This window comes from Cucurbita maxima, unplaced genomic scaffold (assembly GCF_002738345.1).
Source record: "Cucurbita maxima cultivar Rimu unplaced genomic scaffold, Cmax_1.0 Cma_Scf00027, whole genome shotgun sequence".
Classification (NCBI taxonomy): domain Eukaryota; kingdom Viridiplantae; phylum Streptophyta; class Magnoliopsida; order Cucurbitales; family Cucurbitaceae; genus Cucurbita; species Cucurbita maxima.
Genome location: NW_019272043.1, coordinates 2,093,760 through 2,110,448, shown reverse-complemented (window position 1 = coordinate 2,110,448; position 16,689 = coordinate 2,093,760). Strand labels below are relative to the sequence as shown.

The following is a 16,689-nucleotide window of genomic DNA, read 5'->3' as shown; positions in this document are numbered from 1 at the left end:
GGCCCTTCACTTCAGGCTATCATTTTTTTATTAAAAGGAAGAGATTAATTGAATAAAGAACTAAACTTGGTAGAAAGAGGTGATAGTGAAAGATGCACAACTCCTCGACCCAAATTGGAGAGGTTGGGTCTAAACAAAAGGGGTTAGTCAATAGGTAGAAGAAAGTCAAGGGAATCTTTTGAAATAATTGAAGGGTAGCAATGACGTGTGGTGACTTGTTAGACGATAATTTGAATATCAGTATAATGCCCTAGATGTATGTTCAAACAAGAATTCGAAACTCAAGAACATAATCTAAGGACTTAAATTCTCAAGATTAGATCAAGAACAAGTCAAGGAAGCGTGCGATACTCTAGTATACCTTAAGGACATGATTAAGAGCTTACAAGTAGTCTACTTGAGTCTTTGTATTCATTCAAGTTCTCTCATGTTTTTCAAGTAATATGAAGGAGTTGATCGAGGGGGAAGCAAATCTGGAGTCGGTGCTATATTCAGTCACACCATGTTTCAACTATTTAATGTTTTAAGTTGTTTTGTTTACCAGACGCCCAATATACTCAAACAATATTTTTTATTTGTAAATAAAATATATTTATATTTTATTTTAAGAACTAAAACTTTTACTATTCTTTTTACTCAATCTTTTATATTTTAAAAAATAGTCGCCATTCGAGTTTGAAAAATCGGGTCATGACAACCGACTATACAACTATTAGGACACTATCCTAATCAATTCACATATCATATAAAGAGTGACCTTATAACTATTAATCACTACCCTAGTCATATTCCATATCATGTAAGGAGTGATCTTACAAGTATTACGCCGCCACCTTTGTAGAATTACATATTAGATACAAACCATAAACAATGAGTGATCTCACATGCGACAATTAGGGTACTATCCTAGTAGAATCATATATTTCATATATATATACAAAGAGTGGCCTCATATACAATAATTAGGGCACTACCCTAGTACAATTTGTACATATACAACTATTACAGTGACCTTAGATACAACAAGATTCTTTACTATACTTTAATCAACCATAGAGTATATCACCATACTCTCATCTACTAACATGCTTAATCAAGCCAATGTTCAAGCACGCTCGTGCATAATCTATATCACATTATAATCTCAATATTAATTCATATCCTGCTTATCCTTTAAAGCATAGCTCTAGTACGAAGTTTTAAATAGCTACTTATAATTCAACGATATGATCAAACATAACAAGAATCAAACAAAACCATCAACTGTACAAGGAGAATTTGGCCAAAATCTTCTTAAATCGAATTGTATTTTAATTTATTTTAGGTGGACAATAAAAATTATTTTGCTTTATTGTTATTTATGGAAAGCTCTTAATACGAGTTAAACAAATATTTCTTCACGAACTTTGCTAGCATGCATGTAGTAATACCTTTCCAATCATTAATGGATGCGTCAACTCAATACTCCTCCAAAAAAATGGGATTGAAATTCAACTAGTAATGATGGTTGGTAGTTCATGAAATCTAGGGTTGAGAAACACAAGGATTTGTTGGATGGTTTTGGGTTCATTTGTAAGAGTAAAGAAAAGACAGGAAGTGATGATTTGTTGGCAAAGCTGAAGAGCATAAGCTCACCAACCGGCAAACCCAAACAATGAATACATATGAGAATATATATTCCTATAAAATCAAAACAGAATCTGATGTGCAAAAATGAATAAAAATTATACACAAAGGCATTGGCATTGGCATTGGCATTGGCATTGGGGGATTAAAAGATGCGTCCTGCACTTTCCTTGAATCTTCGTTTCAATTATTAACCCATATGAGTTCCAAAGTCAAATATGTCGTCTTTTTTCTGAATGTGTCCAACTCAAATCCATATGATCCTTCATTATGTTTCTCTCTGCATTATTGATCAATAAACAACAATATATGTATCATCCAACCCACGAATGGCCATTATTACTATATAATGATTCAAATCTTATTTTTATGTTTATTTTGTTTTATGTTCTTAAATATATGAATGTTTGTATCTGAAACAAAATGGTGATGTAATGAACCTTCATTCATTCCATGAATACAAGTTCTATCTCATTTGAATATAGTTGGGGTGTATTTACGTATTTTTTTTTTCTATTCAAGTGTCCCAGATATACACTACAAGAAATAATGGATACAATAGCATACGTCGTGACAGCTCATATTATTAAAAGTCTAACTAGCGTTTTTTTTATAACTATAATAGATATTATAATAGAGTATAAAACTATAGCTTATATACATTGTTATAAAAACATTTCATAGCGTTGTATTAAAGCTATAATATGTTGAATATAGCTAAAATATTATGCTATCTTTAACCTATTATAGCATTTTTTTTAACGTTATAATATAGTATTTGTAGCTTTAATATTATGCTATATGATCATTAATTATATTTTGATAAAAAATTTATTCAAGTATTCCTTTTTAGCTAAATCTATACTGGAATTGCTTCATTATTGAAACTTAATCATAGAATAAAAAAGTTGTTCAAACAATACAAAATGAAGTATTATCCATTATTTGCATGTTTTACTTGCTTGTTTTACTTGCTTGTTCAGAAAAAATTTACTTGCTTGTTCAAACAATACAAAAAATTTACTTGCTTGTTCAGAAATCTCGAAATATAATAAAGTACAAGAATCTATGCTTGTTTTACTTGCTTGCCAATTGAGTTGTGGAACAAAGGATCACCGAGCCAGGATCGTATCAACCTTATGGCCAATGTTTATTGATTCAAAACCAGAAACCCAAGATGATTCTGATGGCTGAGTGATAATGGAGAGATTAAACACAATCTCACCCATGCTTGGCCTCGCCATTGGCAAGTCATTGGTGCATGCCTTCCCCAAATCTGCCAAGCTCACAGCCTCATCAATGGGGTATAAGCTTTCAAGTTTTGGGTCCATCCATGCCCTCAGCGCCCCTTCCTTTTTCTCCTCAATATCCATCACCTCTCTTATATCCTTCCATAACATCCCGACCTCGCCGTTGCCTTTTGTTTCAGTCGCTTTTTTCCCCGAAAGTAACTCCAATAAAACAACTCCAAAAGCAAAGACATCTATCTTGTGTGATATTGAGTCTATTGCCGGCTTTGCCATTGATAGATTTGCAAGCTTTGCCTTCAACCTCGAGTCGAGAAGTATGTTACTCGTTCGGATATCTCGATGAACGACACTCAGTTGAATGTGTTCGTGCATATATTGCAAACCATTGGCCACGTCTAATGCTATGGATAGTCTTTGATCCCATGTAAGAGAGGCCAATGAAGAGGAGTGCAACCATTTATCAAGTGAACCATATTCGGCGTATTCGTAGACTAGGAAGCAACTCCGATCAATGTCGATCGAGAAACCGATTACTTTTACTAGATTCACATGGTTTACTTTCTGCAAAATGTTCAGTTCCTCTGTTATACCTTCCTTGCTTTTCTTAACGGCAAAGACTTGCCCATCGATTGTTGCTCGGTACACCGATCCTCTTATTCGATAGCTCTCATTGAGATTCTTGGTTGCCTCCATGATCACATTGATGTCATACAAGATTGGTTTGCTTAGATAATCTGAAACCTTGGGAAGCAACCTATCATCTTGCAAGCCAATCTTAGCCTCAAATGCATTGTTCCTTGCAGGGCTATCACCAATTTCCATAGGGAACTTGTTCCATTTCAATGAATTCCTATTCCTACAAACAAAATGAACACATACCAGGCCAGCTGCTAGAACAAGAAGTAAAATTGAACCTCCTATGCTCGTGGAAACGACGACAATCCGCTTGCGTTGATCGTTCTTCATCTTGTAGTATGGATTCATATGGGAGAGAAGAGGCAACTGCGACACGGGAATAAACACGGGAAGGTTCGGTGTGTCTCTCATTTTTGTGTAGTTATTGTCAGCTAATATGGCATCCGTCGAGACATTAAACTCGGTACTAAGAACAGAAATGTTCTCGGTCGGCTGCCATATGCAAGTAATGAAGTGTTTGATGTTCTTTTCGACGTCAGTTTTCGACGGACACTTGCAGTATAGAGGAAAAGTTATTTCATCTCCAATGTGCAGAAAGTTGGGATCCAAATTGGGATTAGCAGCATTCACTACTTGCCACTCAGTAAGATGCTGAAATGCAGTCATTGCTAAAGTAAAGTAGACGTCCCCCTTCTTGATTCGGTAAGTGATATTGGCAAAGTAATGGTCTCCATTGCAGGAACATTGGACAGGAATCAACAAGAGATCGCCCGGGAATAGACGACCGTCCTCGGGATTCAAGTTACTAGCTTCGGCAATCAACGATCGATTCACTCCAAACAGATCAGACACATTCTCCAAATCCAAAAAGTCAGGAGAGCTTGCAAAGAAGCTCACATAAGTATTGCAAACAGATTCCGAATGACATGATGAGCCAACCGTTGAGTTCGACAGCGATCGAGAGACTGCGAAACAACAAGAACATAAGAAGAAAATAAGAACAAAAGCTTGAGATGATATGAAGTAGAAAGCCATAGCCATGAGAGGTTAGAAAAAATGGATTAGATAGCTTAGTTAGCCAAGCTCGGATATCAGAAAACAATAATCTATCATTTAGATCAAGAGAAAAGGCATCAAAGTTAGTGAATTTGCCATTTGGAAAAGATTCATAACAAAAACCATAAGAATATCATAGCTTTGTTTGCATCAAAATATAATAAACAAAGCTTCAAAGGACGGCAGGGTTGGCCAATTCTCTGCAAATAAACTCAGAGTAGCATAAAGCCAACAGGGAAATTGAGTTTTATATAACAAAATTCATGTTTTTCAACTCAGAACAAGGCAGAGGCCCGTTAACAAACAAGCTTTTCTAGTAGATTTAGTCAGATTTCATGATTGGGTTAACATATTTTAGTTAGAATTTTTGTTTTACATTTCAAGATGTTCTGTAGAGCAACATTGGCCATAAGTTCTTTGTAAACTACTGCTATTCTTGCTGCTGTGGTCTATCAGAGGCAGGAAAAGAGTGGCCAACCATTCATATGAAAATGAATTTGATACCCAATAACAAAAAAAGTGTGTATTCATCCAAACACTTGTTCACATTTATGCTACATTTTTTTAAGAGAGATTCACAATAACTTCACATAACTTTTCAATGCTTATTTTGATTTTGTTTTTGCTTCTCATTATGTACTACTATATTGTGTTTTTGTATGAACTGGGATTATATATCCAGAGGTAAAGCTATTGAGTGTTACTCTATGGAAAGGTTCCAGTCAGCCGAATGTGATCGAGGGTCCTCTTTAGGCCATATTTCGACACGGCGTTGTTCCCTTCCCGGAATCCATTTCCATAAGCTGATAATGGATTTTTCTCGATCTGGCGTTTGAAAAAGTCCCCAAGTTTCTTCTCAAAGTCAGATCGTCTACCTTTCTTTGAAGACAAAGAAGACAAGGACGATGAAGATGAAGATGAAGATGTGGAGGCCATACCACTTCCAGAGATGGAATAAATCTCAGAATCCAACCACATGTGAGCCAATACTTGGCATATTCCTTCTTCAACCTCCGGACTCAAAATGGGATAGCCTGTTTAATGTTGTGTCACAAATTTTGTTCATGAAATCAATAGCAAACGATAGTACAAAACAAAGAGACGACCTTTAAGCCTCAGCCACGCATGCATCATCTCGTGAGCCAAGATAGATCCTGTCAGTAACCTGCAGTGACAAAGCTACGGGCGAACGTCAACAACTTCTCTTCGACATCCATTCGAAGAGCATTAGTAATACACATCAAAGTAAGTCGCTTGGCTACTATCAAGGAAATCCTACCTAGGAAGGCCACACAAAACGAGAATCGCGGTAACTTCGCATTGATGAACTAATCTATGAGGTTCGGTAAACATGTCTTTTATACGGTAGCCTGCCCCAGTCTTTGGCCTTTTCGAGATCTGTAGATTTTATTGTGAACAATACATCATGCCACATGGATCAAATCAAATTAGCTCAAAAAAATCTAAGAAGGAGAATGTCATACAGTAGCAACAGTCTGTTCTTCTGATAAGCAGAGTCCCCTGGTTTCAGGTAAGTGATGGTGACCCTATTATCCACAAACAAAAGAGAATCAAATGAGTTCTTGATAAGAAGGATGACAACATGTAATGCTTTTCACAAACAAGCTCCATTGGCCCTTACATTCTTTTCTACCTCCATGGCCTTGTTTAGAGCTTGCCGCTCGAACAGCAACAGAGGAACTTGCTGTTCAACTTTCATGTTCAGACCCTCATAAAATTCTTGAATTTCGAGGTATAATGGCTGACATTCATGAGTATCCATAATCGCCGAGTCCAAACACTCTAAACAGAGCTTCCGTCCATCTTCAAGTAACAGATAACTAGTGTCTCTCGTCTGCATCAATAAAAAAAGTCAGTTCGACTACAACCAACGACACGCTGAAAGTAATGATCGTTGTTGTTCTTGATCAAGTAAAAACCGAGATGATGGGGAGTTGTTTTCTCAAGATAATGTTTCTTCCTGATAATGAGGTAGAATATGATTTCAAAGAGCACCTCCATTTGTTCACAACTACAACATCTCGGCGTTCCATCTTTTTCATGTGAAGGACAATACGGTCGTGATGAGATAGGTTGCTTTATATACTCTATAACACCAGAAGAATTAAAAGGAATCTGTGCAGAGGGGAATCAAGGAAAAGATCAGAAACAATGCATTTCAAGGTTATACAGTTTCATAACCAACAGATCCGAAAGAGACGATAAGACCCTTCGTATTTCATTCTCAAAACGATACTCATTTTAAACTATTATCTCAAACTGATTTTGAACACATAACAGAAGAATCTGCCTAGTCTTTACCAGTTGAATTGTGCATTAGAGAAAGCATATCTACTATGTTTAAGTTGCTTAAAAATTCTGCAATGTATAAGCAAGAACATGCACCTTCCTGAGATGGAATGGATAAATCCATGCAATAAAATGAGTAAACAGAAGAGATTCTCACAAAGTTGCGGCAAACGTCACATCTTGGGTGATATTGCTCCTTGTCGTAGCAGTATTTGTGATAAGGTCGGTTCGAGAAGATAGGAAACTGTCAAAATTTTGATTCATTATAACAACAACCAATAGGCAGACGTTCAAAATGTGGAAATAGTAGCTAACGTTAACGGGAATTAGATTTAGCAGATAGTAAATGAATATCTCTCAGTATTTTACAATTGCATATCTACCTCATAATCTGTAATGGGTTCATTGAAAGAATTGCAGCGAAAACATTCTGGATGCCAAAAAGCTCCCATGCTACTTAGAAACCACCCATAACCAATCTCAGTGTGGCACCCGGCACAAAACCTACATGAAGTATGCTTTTAGTTCTTCTTTCATATTGTCCAAGAATTATTGTTCTAGAAGCATCACTCTCATTTTTTTCAATCACAGAAGGCTTTACCAATAGGTGACAAAGGAAGCATAACTATATGAAGCAAAGAGATTAGACAATTTATATCATGAAATAGCATAATAAGGACTAAGAATATTTCAAGGGAATGCTTTTGATCCAAAAAGGCCCCTTCAATTTCTTTCTTTCCAAAGGATCCAAAAAGAAGGCTCTAGATATGTTCATCCATAGTCAAGCCTTCATTTTCTTGAAGGGATGGCCCGTATGCACCATACGTAGAAGCTGTTAGGAATTACAACTCTCCACAATGATATGATAATGTCCACTTTGAGTATAAGCTCTAATGACTTTGCTTTTGATTTCTCCGAAGGTCTCAAACCAATGGAGATGTATTCTTTACTTGTAAACCCATGATCATTCCCTAAACTAGCCAATGTGGGACTCCCTCCAATCAATCCTTCACGTCCCTAGGCATCACCATACACCAGCCAAGGTCTTGAGAGTTTTGTACCGAACACAAAACGTAAGAACAATGAACGAAAATGTGATCCTGAGTTTCTTCTAAACTGTTCTGGCACAATCTACAAAGGTTACGTCTATAAGTTTGACTCATCTAACTTTAGATTCACCCATCAAATTGGACCTTTTGGATCGGTCCATGGACAATCATTTTTTAACCTTAAACCAAATTTGTAGTAGCATAAACTCATCATCAACCAGACCAAGGTCGGGCAAGGCCAATCATTAGGCCACAGGCCCTTTGACAAGGCCGAGAAATGTGCATAAGTGACCATACGTACCTGTATCCAGATGGATAGAAGACAGGATTAGGATTGAAAATATATCTAGGAGGTGGTGGATCTATGTTTAGACTTTCTTGGAAAGCTCTAGCTAACTGTTCATCTTCTTCAGCTTGAAATTTCAAAATCTTCTCATCTTCCTCGTGTTGAGCTTTGGCAGATCGCTCGTCTTCCTCCATTCGAGCTTTGGCAAGTCTCTCATCTTCCTCCAATTGAGACTTAGTAATTTGATTGTCATCCTCTGACTGGGCTATGCTACTTTGTTCATCATCCTCTGATTCATCTTTGGTACTGTGTATGACATCTTCATCACTGTGAGATTCTTCCTCTGCAATTGATAAATTATGAAAAATGAAATGCTCAAGCTATGAATGAAACCTTGATATAGTGGGGCCCAGCTTGCACAGAATCATTGTTTATGACCATGAGAATTAAACAACATTGTCGAAGAGTTTTGTATAAGTGTGTCTATTTCACAAATATTTTTTTATTTCTTTTTTCCACAGGTTTCAAAAAAAAGTCATGATGAGGTTCTTCCATTGGCTTTTGCATTCTTGAATGGATGGTACGTTAGGACCATGTCCAATAGATTCTTTACCTCCCTAACAAATATGAGATGTGATCCGAAGATATTGAGGATTTTTGTCAACAAATCATATATGTATTGCATAAATAGGTGGCTTTGTGATTCACTTCCTTTCTTGCATAATGGGCACCAACTTGGAAATAGAGTCATGTAGGGCATTCTTTTTTCAATAATTTCACTTGTACTAACGCCTTTACGCAATACTTCCCAAAGAAAGAACTTCATCTTTTTAAGGTGGTTTCATTTCCATATTGTCTTTGCTAGCGTGGAATTTATTGCTACCCCATTTATAGCAACCTATGGAAAGTAAAATGAGATAATGATCAAATGTAGATCTATTCAATCTTCAAACACGGTGTGTTACAGAATTTTCCAAGTAGACCTTCTGTGGCCAGAAATATGTTGAGTGTCAAGGAGGGTAGAGATCTATTATTTGACCAAGTATAAAGACCATTATTGAGGGGAAGGTCGGTGAGTTCAGCTTCTCTTATAAAATTGTCAAAGTGTATCATGCCTCTAGTGACTTTTCCACTTGACTTTTCATGTTCACACCGAGAGATATTGAAGTCACCAGCCAAAAGTCAATACTCTGGGCATAGGTAAGATAGTTCCTGCAATTCCTTCTAGAAGAGATGTCTTTCTTGATATCTACGGCGGCCATAGATCCCTGTTATAGGGCTTTTGGGACTTCGGAGATGATCAGCTTTGGGTCATTCCACATAATTAAGATCCCTCGATGTTCCTAAAGCGTCCAAAGCTGCCCAACAAATGTGTCTAGCACTCCAAAGGGAATAATCATTCAGCAATCAATAAAATTCAATTTTGTTTCTTGAAGAATAACCATAGTGGGGTTGTATTTGAAGATGAAAGTCTTGATGAGGGCTCCCTTTAGCCAATCTCCCAAGCCTTTAACATTACAAGAGATAATAATCATAAAACGTATTGACCACCCAATTGTGACTTGCTAGACTTCTCATAATTGATGTCTAAAAGGAGGCCAACACTCTCTCTAGACAGTTTACTCTATTTCTTGGTTGTAGTGGGCTTCTTTTTCCTCGAAGGAATGCCATGATGCACATGTGGTGTTCTTTTAGCCATGGTGCTAAGATTTAGATGGCCATTGCTGGTCAGAGCTTCTTCGATATTGAGGTGACCTCTTTTGTCTCTGTTTCATTCTGTTTTTTCTGAAAAAGAGTGCCTAGCTCTATATTCGCAAGGATATTCTCTGGCGACAAGAGAGAGAGATCGAGCATACCCGCGATAGGGGATGAGGGGTTGTGGGGAGGGGTAGAGGGCTAGATGCATATTCATCGTCAGATTCTTGGTGAGAGCCAACCGTGGAGAATTTTGTTTCTGGGACGAGGAAGATTTTTTGGTTCTTTATTTTTCTAGTGATGATGTCACAACTTGTGGATCGATGATAAAAGGTGGCGTAGTAGATAGGTTTTTGGAGATTGGTGAAATATAGGGTGAGGGGTTGGTCAGTTCTTAATGTCTAATGTGCTATTATTGCTTATTGCCAAAGATGAGATGTGATGATGATAAGCTAAACATCATCAAAACAAATGTGTGTACATCGTAATGGTGAGGTTAACTTCTCAAGTGCCATACTCAACTTATGATATGTAATCTTCGTAATGCCCCAAACACACAAGCGATGAATGCACTTAAAAGAGGCTTTAAAACATACTCAAAGATCAAAAAAAAGCTATAACAATTCGAGCTACCAAACTCACCTATCACTGCTTCCACTTTTTGATCTTCTTCCGAAAGTGATAGTGCAGTTGCAAAATCAATGTCCTCTTGTTCGAACTCTGCCAATTCGTCCTGCAGTCAAGTTTTCGACAAACACAGATTGGCATCGATCTATGACAGATCAGCAGAAACAGCCACAGAAAAATAAGAAGAGAAGTAAAACATGTTCCCTACCAGAGAGGTTTGAGGTTGATCCCAAATTCTATCATTTCCATATCTTTCCTTGTATTGGCTTTCATGGCCTTTGAAGAATTTAGTCCACCAACCCATACTTTAATACGATTGGATTGTTTGGCTGCTATACTTTTTCCTGCAGCAAGTTATTTAGTCAGGATTGAAATCATTCACTTAAATTCCAATTCAAAAAAGTTTATATGATAAACAATTTTCTTTATGCTCTTTATATCAATCTCTATGCGTTTATCATGATTGTTGTCTGGAAAGTAACTTAACATTTCAGACCAAACATTTCAACGGTGGAAGTTTTCACTGCCAGTACAGACTAATCCTAGACCAGATAAAGAACAAATCATCCCACTGAGCAGAAGATTCTAAAATCATGAAATCAATAAGCTTCCAAAATTGCAAGTGCAGGATGCGAACCAATTCTTCCTGAGAGTGGTACGAGACGATAATTAATAGCATCATGAAAAACCCATCTCAAATTCACAAGACCAAGAACCAAAAGAAAGTTTAAAATGCGTTGGAGAGGTTTCCACACCCTTATAAAAAATGTTTCATTCTCTTTCCCAATTGATGTGGGATCTCACAATCCACTCCTTTCGCGGCCCAACATCCTTGCTGGTACTCGTTCCCTTCTCCAATCGATGAGGGACCTCCCAATCTATCCCCTTCGGGACTCAACGTCCTTGCTGGCACACCGCTTCATGTCCACCCCCTTTGAGGCTTAGCCTCCTCACTAGCACATCGCCCGATGTCTGGCTCTAATACCATTTGTAACAGCCTAAACCCACAGCTAGCAGATATTGTCCTCTTTGGGTTTTCCCTTTCGGGCGTCCTCTCAAGATTTTTAAAACACGTCTCCTATGGAGAGGTTTCCACACCCTTATAAATAATGTTTCATTCTCCTCCCAAATTGATGTGGAATCACACAATCTACCCCTCGGACCCAGCGTTCTGACTAGCACTCATTCCCTTCTCCAATCAATGTGGGACCTCCCAATCCACCCCCTTTTGGACCAGTGTCCTTGCTGGCACACCGCTTCGTGTCCACCCCCTTCGAGGCTCAGCCTCCTCGTTAGCACATCGCCCAATTTCTGGCTCTGATACCATTTGTAACAGCCTAAGCCCACTGCTAACAGATACTGTCCTTTTTAGATTTTCCCTTTCGGGCTTCTCCTCAAGATTTTAAAAACACGTCTACTATGGAGAGGTTTCCATACCCTTATAAAAAAATGTTTCATTCTTTTCCCAAACCGATGTGGGATCACACAATATACCTCCTTCGGACCCAGCATCTTCGCTAGCACTCATTCCCTTCTTCAATCAATGTGGGACCTCCCAATCCACCCCATTCTAGACCAGTGTCCTTGTTGGCACACCGCTTCGTGTCCACCCCCTTTCGAGGCTCAACCTCCTTGCTGGCACATTGCCCAGACCAACCCAAATCCACCGCTGATAGATATTGTCCTTTTGGCTTTCCCTTTCGGGCTTCCCCTCAAGATTTTCAAAACGTGTCTGTTAGGGAGAGGTTTCCACACCCTTATAAGAATATTTTGTTCTCCTCACCAACCGATGTAGGATCTCACAAGACCGTTTAAAAGACCACTAAAAATCATCATCAAAACACCAGTATTCACAGGAAAAGCAGCAGGGAAACGAGGTTTAAAACAATGTCCGGTAAAAGAGAATTCAATTCCAATCTATTCCATTCCACCTGAAAAAGGCAAAGGATACTGCAGAGACTATTGGATCGATAAAATCTTAGATCAGATAAAATTCCTGGACAATCAAAGTTAAAGAAGAATCATTCAAGGAAAAGGAAAGAAAAGGGGAACATAAAAGAGAGTTGAAAGCGTGAAAGAAATGATACTTCAAAAGCAGTAGCTGATCAAATAAAAGAGAAGAAAGAACGAGGGAAACCCAGAAGAGAGAAGATTCTGTTGAGTTCATCAAATTTCTCTTGATTCTCCTCCGAAAGTAGGTACTCTTGCAAAATTTCCACGACAACCCACAAAACGTCAAAGGTCCCATTTGCATTTTTAAATTTTCTGGTTTCACAAAACGTCACCAGGAGTTGATAACAAAACGACCAAAACTGATGAGCGAAGGCGTAGGAATCTACCATCTGCGGAGTCATTGGGTTTGATTTAGCTACTACCAAGCTTCCAGAGCGGCTACCCAACCGACACCACCTTGGACTTAGTTCATTGGTTTTTGAAAAAGTGTTTTGATCAAATGAAAATGGTCTAACAAATTGATGAAAATACTTCGTGGAATAAAGAATAAGATACTAAACAATAATGAAACCTCTTAATATTGATAATCAATTTTTTAGCATTTCTTAATAAATTATTTTTATGTTAAAGTGTCCTTCGAAGAAGTCATTCAACACATAATTGTTCTAAGCTTAACACATTTAATTATATCCTAATCAATTTATTTAAATTTTTCTTAAGATAATTGACATTTAATTATATCCTAATCAATTTATTTAAATTTTTCTTAAGATAATTGACTTATTATGAAGATCACTATCGGATTGAAATCATTACACATATAAGAGAATTTAAAAAAAAATATATTATAAATATTTTGACGAAAATACAATAATAATATAATTAAATAATTCTTCTTCCCGGATTCCTCAAGATATAACCACCTCTTTCTCACAAATGCAGCAATTCTGATTTATATTAAAAATAAATAAATAAAACATGGAAAATATTAGTAAATTAAATAAATGAAAAAATATTATAAAATAAATAAATAGATAAATAAAACTTCGTAAATAAATTAAAAATTTAGAAAGAATCAACTAAAAATATTCACAATTATATCAAAATTTTAATAGGATAAAACCAATTTGATTAGTTTTCCAAAAATAATAAATTTATTTTTTAATAAAAAAGAAAAAAATAGTAAATAAATTAAATTTTAAAAAATGAACTATAAATATTCATAATTATATCAAAATTCACTTAGAAAATTAATTTGAACGTCAATTTTTTTAAAAAAAGTTTAGTTGAATTAAAAAAAAAAAGAGAGAGAACTGATGGGTGAAGTTACTTTATTGTCCTTCAACCAATTGTAGATGCAATGTTGATGATATTCATGGTAGCAGGGCAAAGTTGTCACTTTGTCCTTCCCCTTATACTTCAAATTGCATATGGCACACCTAGCCAACACAAAACAAAAAATTAAATTTAAATTTATTAAATTATAAGAATTTACCACGTTACTGTTTGAAAAATATTTTAAATTAGTAATAGTGTTACAAATTTTCCCTTAAATTATATTTGGTTTGCATTAATAAAAGCATGTACATTTTGAAGATAGTAAAAATTTATTTGAGAATATTTCATGAAATATTTCTAATAATTAATATCTATATCCACTTAATTACGTTCTTGTTCACTTTTAGCATAAGAGTTCTAAAAATGAAAAATTAGTCCAGAGCGAGCGGAGCAATACCACCCTACAAAGGAAGGGAGCAAATATAGGCATCAGTAAAAAGATAAGTGCAACGGGATATTGAATCAGTGATAGAACACGTCCTTGATAAGCTAAAAGAAAAGTAAGACGATGTTTGAATTTTTGAGCTAACACTTAGCCAAATACTTTTGAAAAATTTCTCGAGTGCTTTAATGCTACGACTTAATATAGAAAAGTGATTTTAATCGTATCAAAAGATGAAAGCAAGAAGGAGACAATACTTAGGCTTTTGAGATGATTTGCCCCACCACTTAGGCTTTTGAGACAATACTGTTATAAGGTCTGTTTATCTGTAAGTGCTCGATTCTTGGATAGAAATCATTTACATATTGAGAACTACTACCAAAATTCTCAAATCGATCGTTGAAAGTTCTCTGGTCATATGATTCATGAACAACTTCCTACAAACATTTTAGACGAGTATTATTTGTAAATATTAAAAACACAAATAAAGAATATTATTGAAGAAAAATTGAACCTGGCTTCAAATATTATCATGAGTATAAGGATAGTCTCCAAAAACATCTTGGAAAAAGTTCATAACTTACCGAGGTGAGGGTACATTAGATGAGTACGGAGGCCATTGGTCTCCCTTGTCTAACCAATCAAATTTAAACGATTTTTCGTTTATGGGTCTTTGTTCCTGGAATATTTATATTAAAGAGGGAAGGTGGAATATAATATCACGAGGTTGTTTTTATGGCCTTAATCAAAAGATAATGAAATTTAGATATTGCTCTCAAGAATTCATATTAATGTAGTCTTTACCGGGCTAATTTTAGGGCATTTTGATACTATATTAGAAATCACTATTTTTTACAATGATACTTATAAACACATGATCATTTCCTAAATTAGCCAATGTAGGATTTACTCCCAACAATCCTCAACATGTTTGAAGTCGTCGAAGGAACTCACTTCCAAAACAACCGGAACATGAACTTGCATCAAGAAATCTTAATTGTAAAGGAGGAACCCAGTTAGATTTCATGTCCAATAAAAGAGGCTCATTGTGGTCGATCAATAATGTACTCAATCAAGAGAGATTCACAAAATGAATATATGCAAGAACGCATTTGTGTAACTTATTTGATATGTTTAGCACCTCCAAATTTCTACGTTGGATAAAACATTCCAAACCTACCTCCACCAATCTATTCCCTCCCAATTCCAATTCTTTCAAACTCAATAATCTTCCTAACCAGACTGAAATTTCTCTAATTAAAGCATTGTTCGAAAGATCTATGGTTATCTAGATTCCTGACAAACGAGTCAAGTTTACGATGAGGGGTTAGTTGGTGAATCCATACCGTCCTCGTATAACTGTATAACTCACATGCATGAACAATAATCATGACCAACTCATAAGGTACAGTTGTGGACCCTTGCTGCTCGTAATAGGCTCACTACAGGAAGCTAACAGGCAAACTTCACTGTAGTCCCCTCAGGTTACAATCATAAATCATAAAATATCATAAGCTAGTTATTTGGTTATCCGAACCTCTGACAATCGAGTTAGATTCACGATTAAAGGTTAATTGGCGAACCCCTAATCTCGCATAACTGCATGCATCATAAATATATGAAATAGAGACATGTTATAGTGATCTAAACATGGATACCAAATCATAAATTCAGTTTATAAGATAGTGCATACATGTTTTACTAAACATACATAATCACATTCAACATGTGTCATCTCAACTCATTCTATGCTCAAACATAAATAATTGGCTTCCCATAACATGTTTTATATCATACTAAAGGCATGCTCTCAATTTCGGTCATATCATAACTTCGTTCTTCGATAAATGTGCATCATAACATTTAATGTGCTCTTACATACATCAAACCTTGTCCAGGAGTTTCTCTCTCCTCTAGCCTTATCTTCTTTTGCTCATAACTCCCTTTTCCGGCATCGATCGTTCATAACTCCTTCGACCAATATGTAATCACTCTTCTCCCTGAGTTTAGCAAGCCAAAAATCGTGTGATTCGGTTGAGATTTAAGGGATATACAAACTTCGGAGATTATGAAAAACCCCATAACACCTTGCCTCCAATCGAGCTCCCAACTCCACCGTCCGTCATCCTCTTGCTTGATTCAACTCCACGATGTTCAAGCCACAAGTCTTGCGACAAACCCCTGAACTTCCATCCCGAATCGATTATGAACTATTAGCAAATTAGGTATGAGCGTTTCTTCAACAAGTCTGCCACTTAGTCATCTGTATTCTTCCTTCAAGACTTTCTCTCCAATAAAATGGTAATGCACCTCCACATGATTTATTCTAGCATGAAATATCAGATTTTCAACTAGAGGAACCATAGATTAGTTGTAGCAATGAAGTTGTATCAGATAGTCAACTTTTTGGTGCAAATCCTCCATTAAGAGTTTTAGCCACATACTTTCTTGAGTTTCTCTCAACGCCTGCTCTATACTCCA

At 36.4% G+C, this 16,689-nt stretch overlaps 2 protein-coding genes across 5 annotated transcripts; both read right to left on the bottom strand.

Moving 5' to 3' along the window:
* Positions 1-2,606: 2,606 nt before the first annotated feature.
* On the bottom strand, positions 2,607-4,961 carry LOC111499836 (serine/threonine receptor-like kinase NFP). The gene has a single exon (XM_023151527.1). The coding sequence runs from the start codon at positions 4,551-4,553 to the stop codon at positions 2,739-2,741; it is 1,815 nt and encodes a 604-aa protein (XP_023007295.1). The 5' UTR covers positions 4,554-4,961; the 3' UTR covers positions 2,607-2,738.
* LOC111499837 (protein DA1-related 1-like) lies at positions 4,389-13,033 on the bottom strand. 4 transcript variants are annotated; one of them, XM_023151529.1, is made up of 13 exons: positions 12,673-13,033; positions 10,744-10,879; positions 10,551-10,641; positions 8,229-8,556; positions 7,262-7,382; positions 7,036-7,122; positions 6,585-6,704; positions 6,211-6,423; positions 6,053-6,115; positions 5,848-5,966; positions 5,675-5,733; positions 5,273-5,602; positions 4,389-4,477 (listed from the first exon to the last, which is right to left on the bottom strand). In XM_023151529.1, the coding sequence occupies exons 2-12, from the start codon at positions 10,837-10,839 to the stop codon at positions 5,274-5,276; spliced, it is 1,626 nt and encodes a 541-aa protein (XP_023007297.1). In that variant the 5' UTR covers positions 10,840-10,879; positions 12,673-13,033; the 3' UTR covers positions 4,389-4,477; position 5,273. The 4 variants fall into 4 exon arrangements, with proteins under 4 accessions (XP_023007297.1, XP_023007299.1, XP_023007296.1 ...); XM_023151531.1 differs by lacking the exon at positions 4,389-4,477 and having other exon boundaries at positions 5,093-5,602; positions 8,229-8,387; positions 8,421-8,556; XM_023151528.1 differs by lacking the exon at positions 4,389-4,477 and having other exon boundaries at positions 5,093-5,602.
* Positions 13,034-16,689: the final 3,656 nt, after the last annotated feature.

Coding starts and splice junctions, on each gene's coding strand:
- LOC111499836 (XM_023151527.1), bottom strand. CDS start 4,553: ATGGCTATGGCTTTCTACTTCATATCATCTCAAGCTTTTGTTCTTATT.
- LOC111499837 (XM_023151529.1), bottom strand. CDS start 10,839: ATGGGTTGGTGGACTAAATTCTTCAAAGGCCATGAAAGCCAATACAAG. Junction 7,383..8,228: donor TTCTATCCATCTGGATACAG/GTACGTATGGTC, acceptor TACTTCATGTAG/GTTTTGTGCCGGGTGCCACA. Junction 5,734..5,847: donor GTTTTGTGTGGCCTTCCTAG/GTAGGATTTCCT, acceptor TTGTCACTGCAG/GTTACTGACAGGATCTATCT.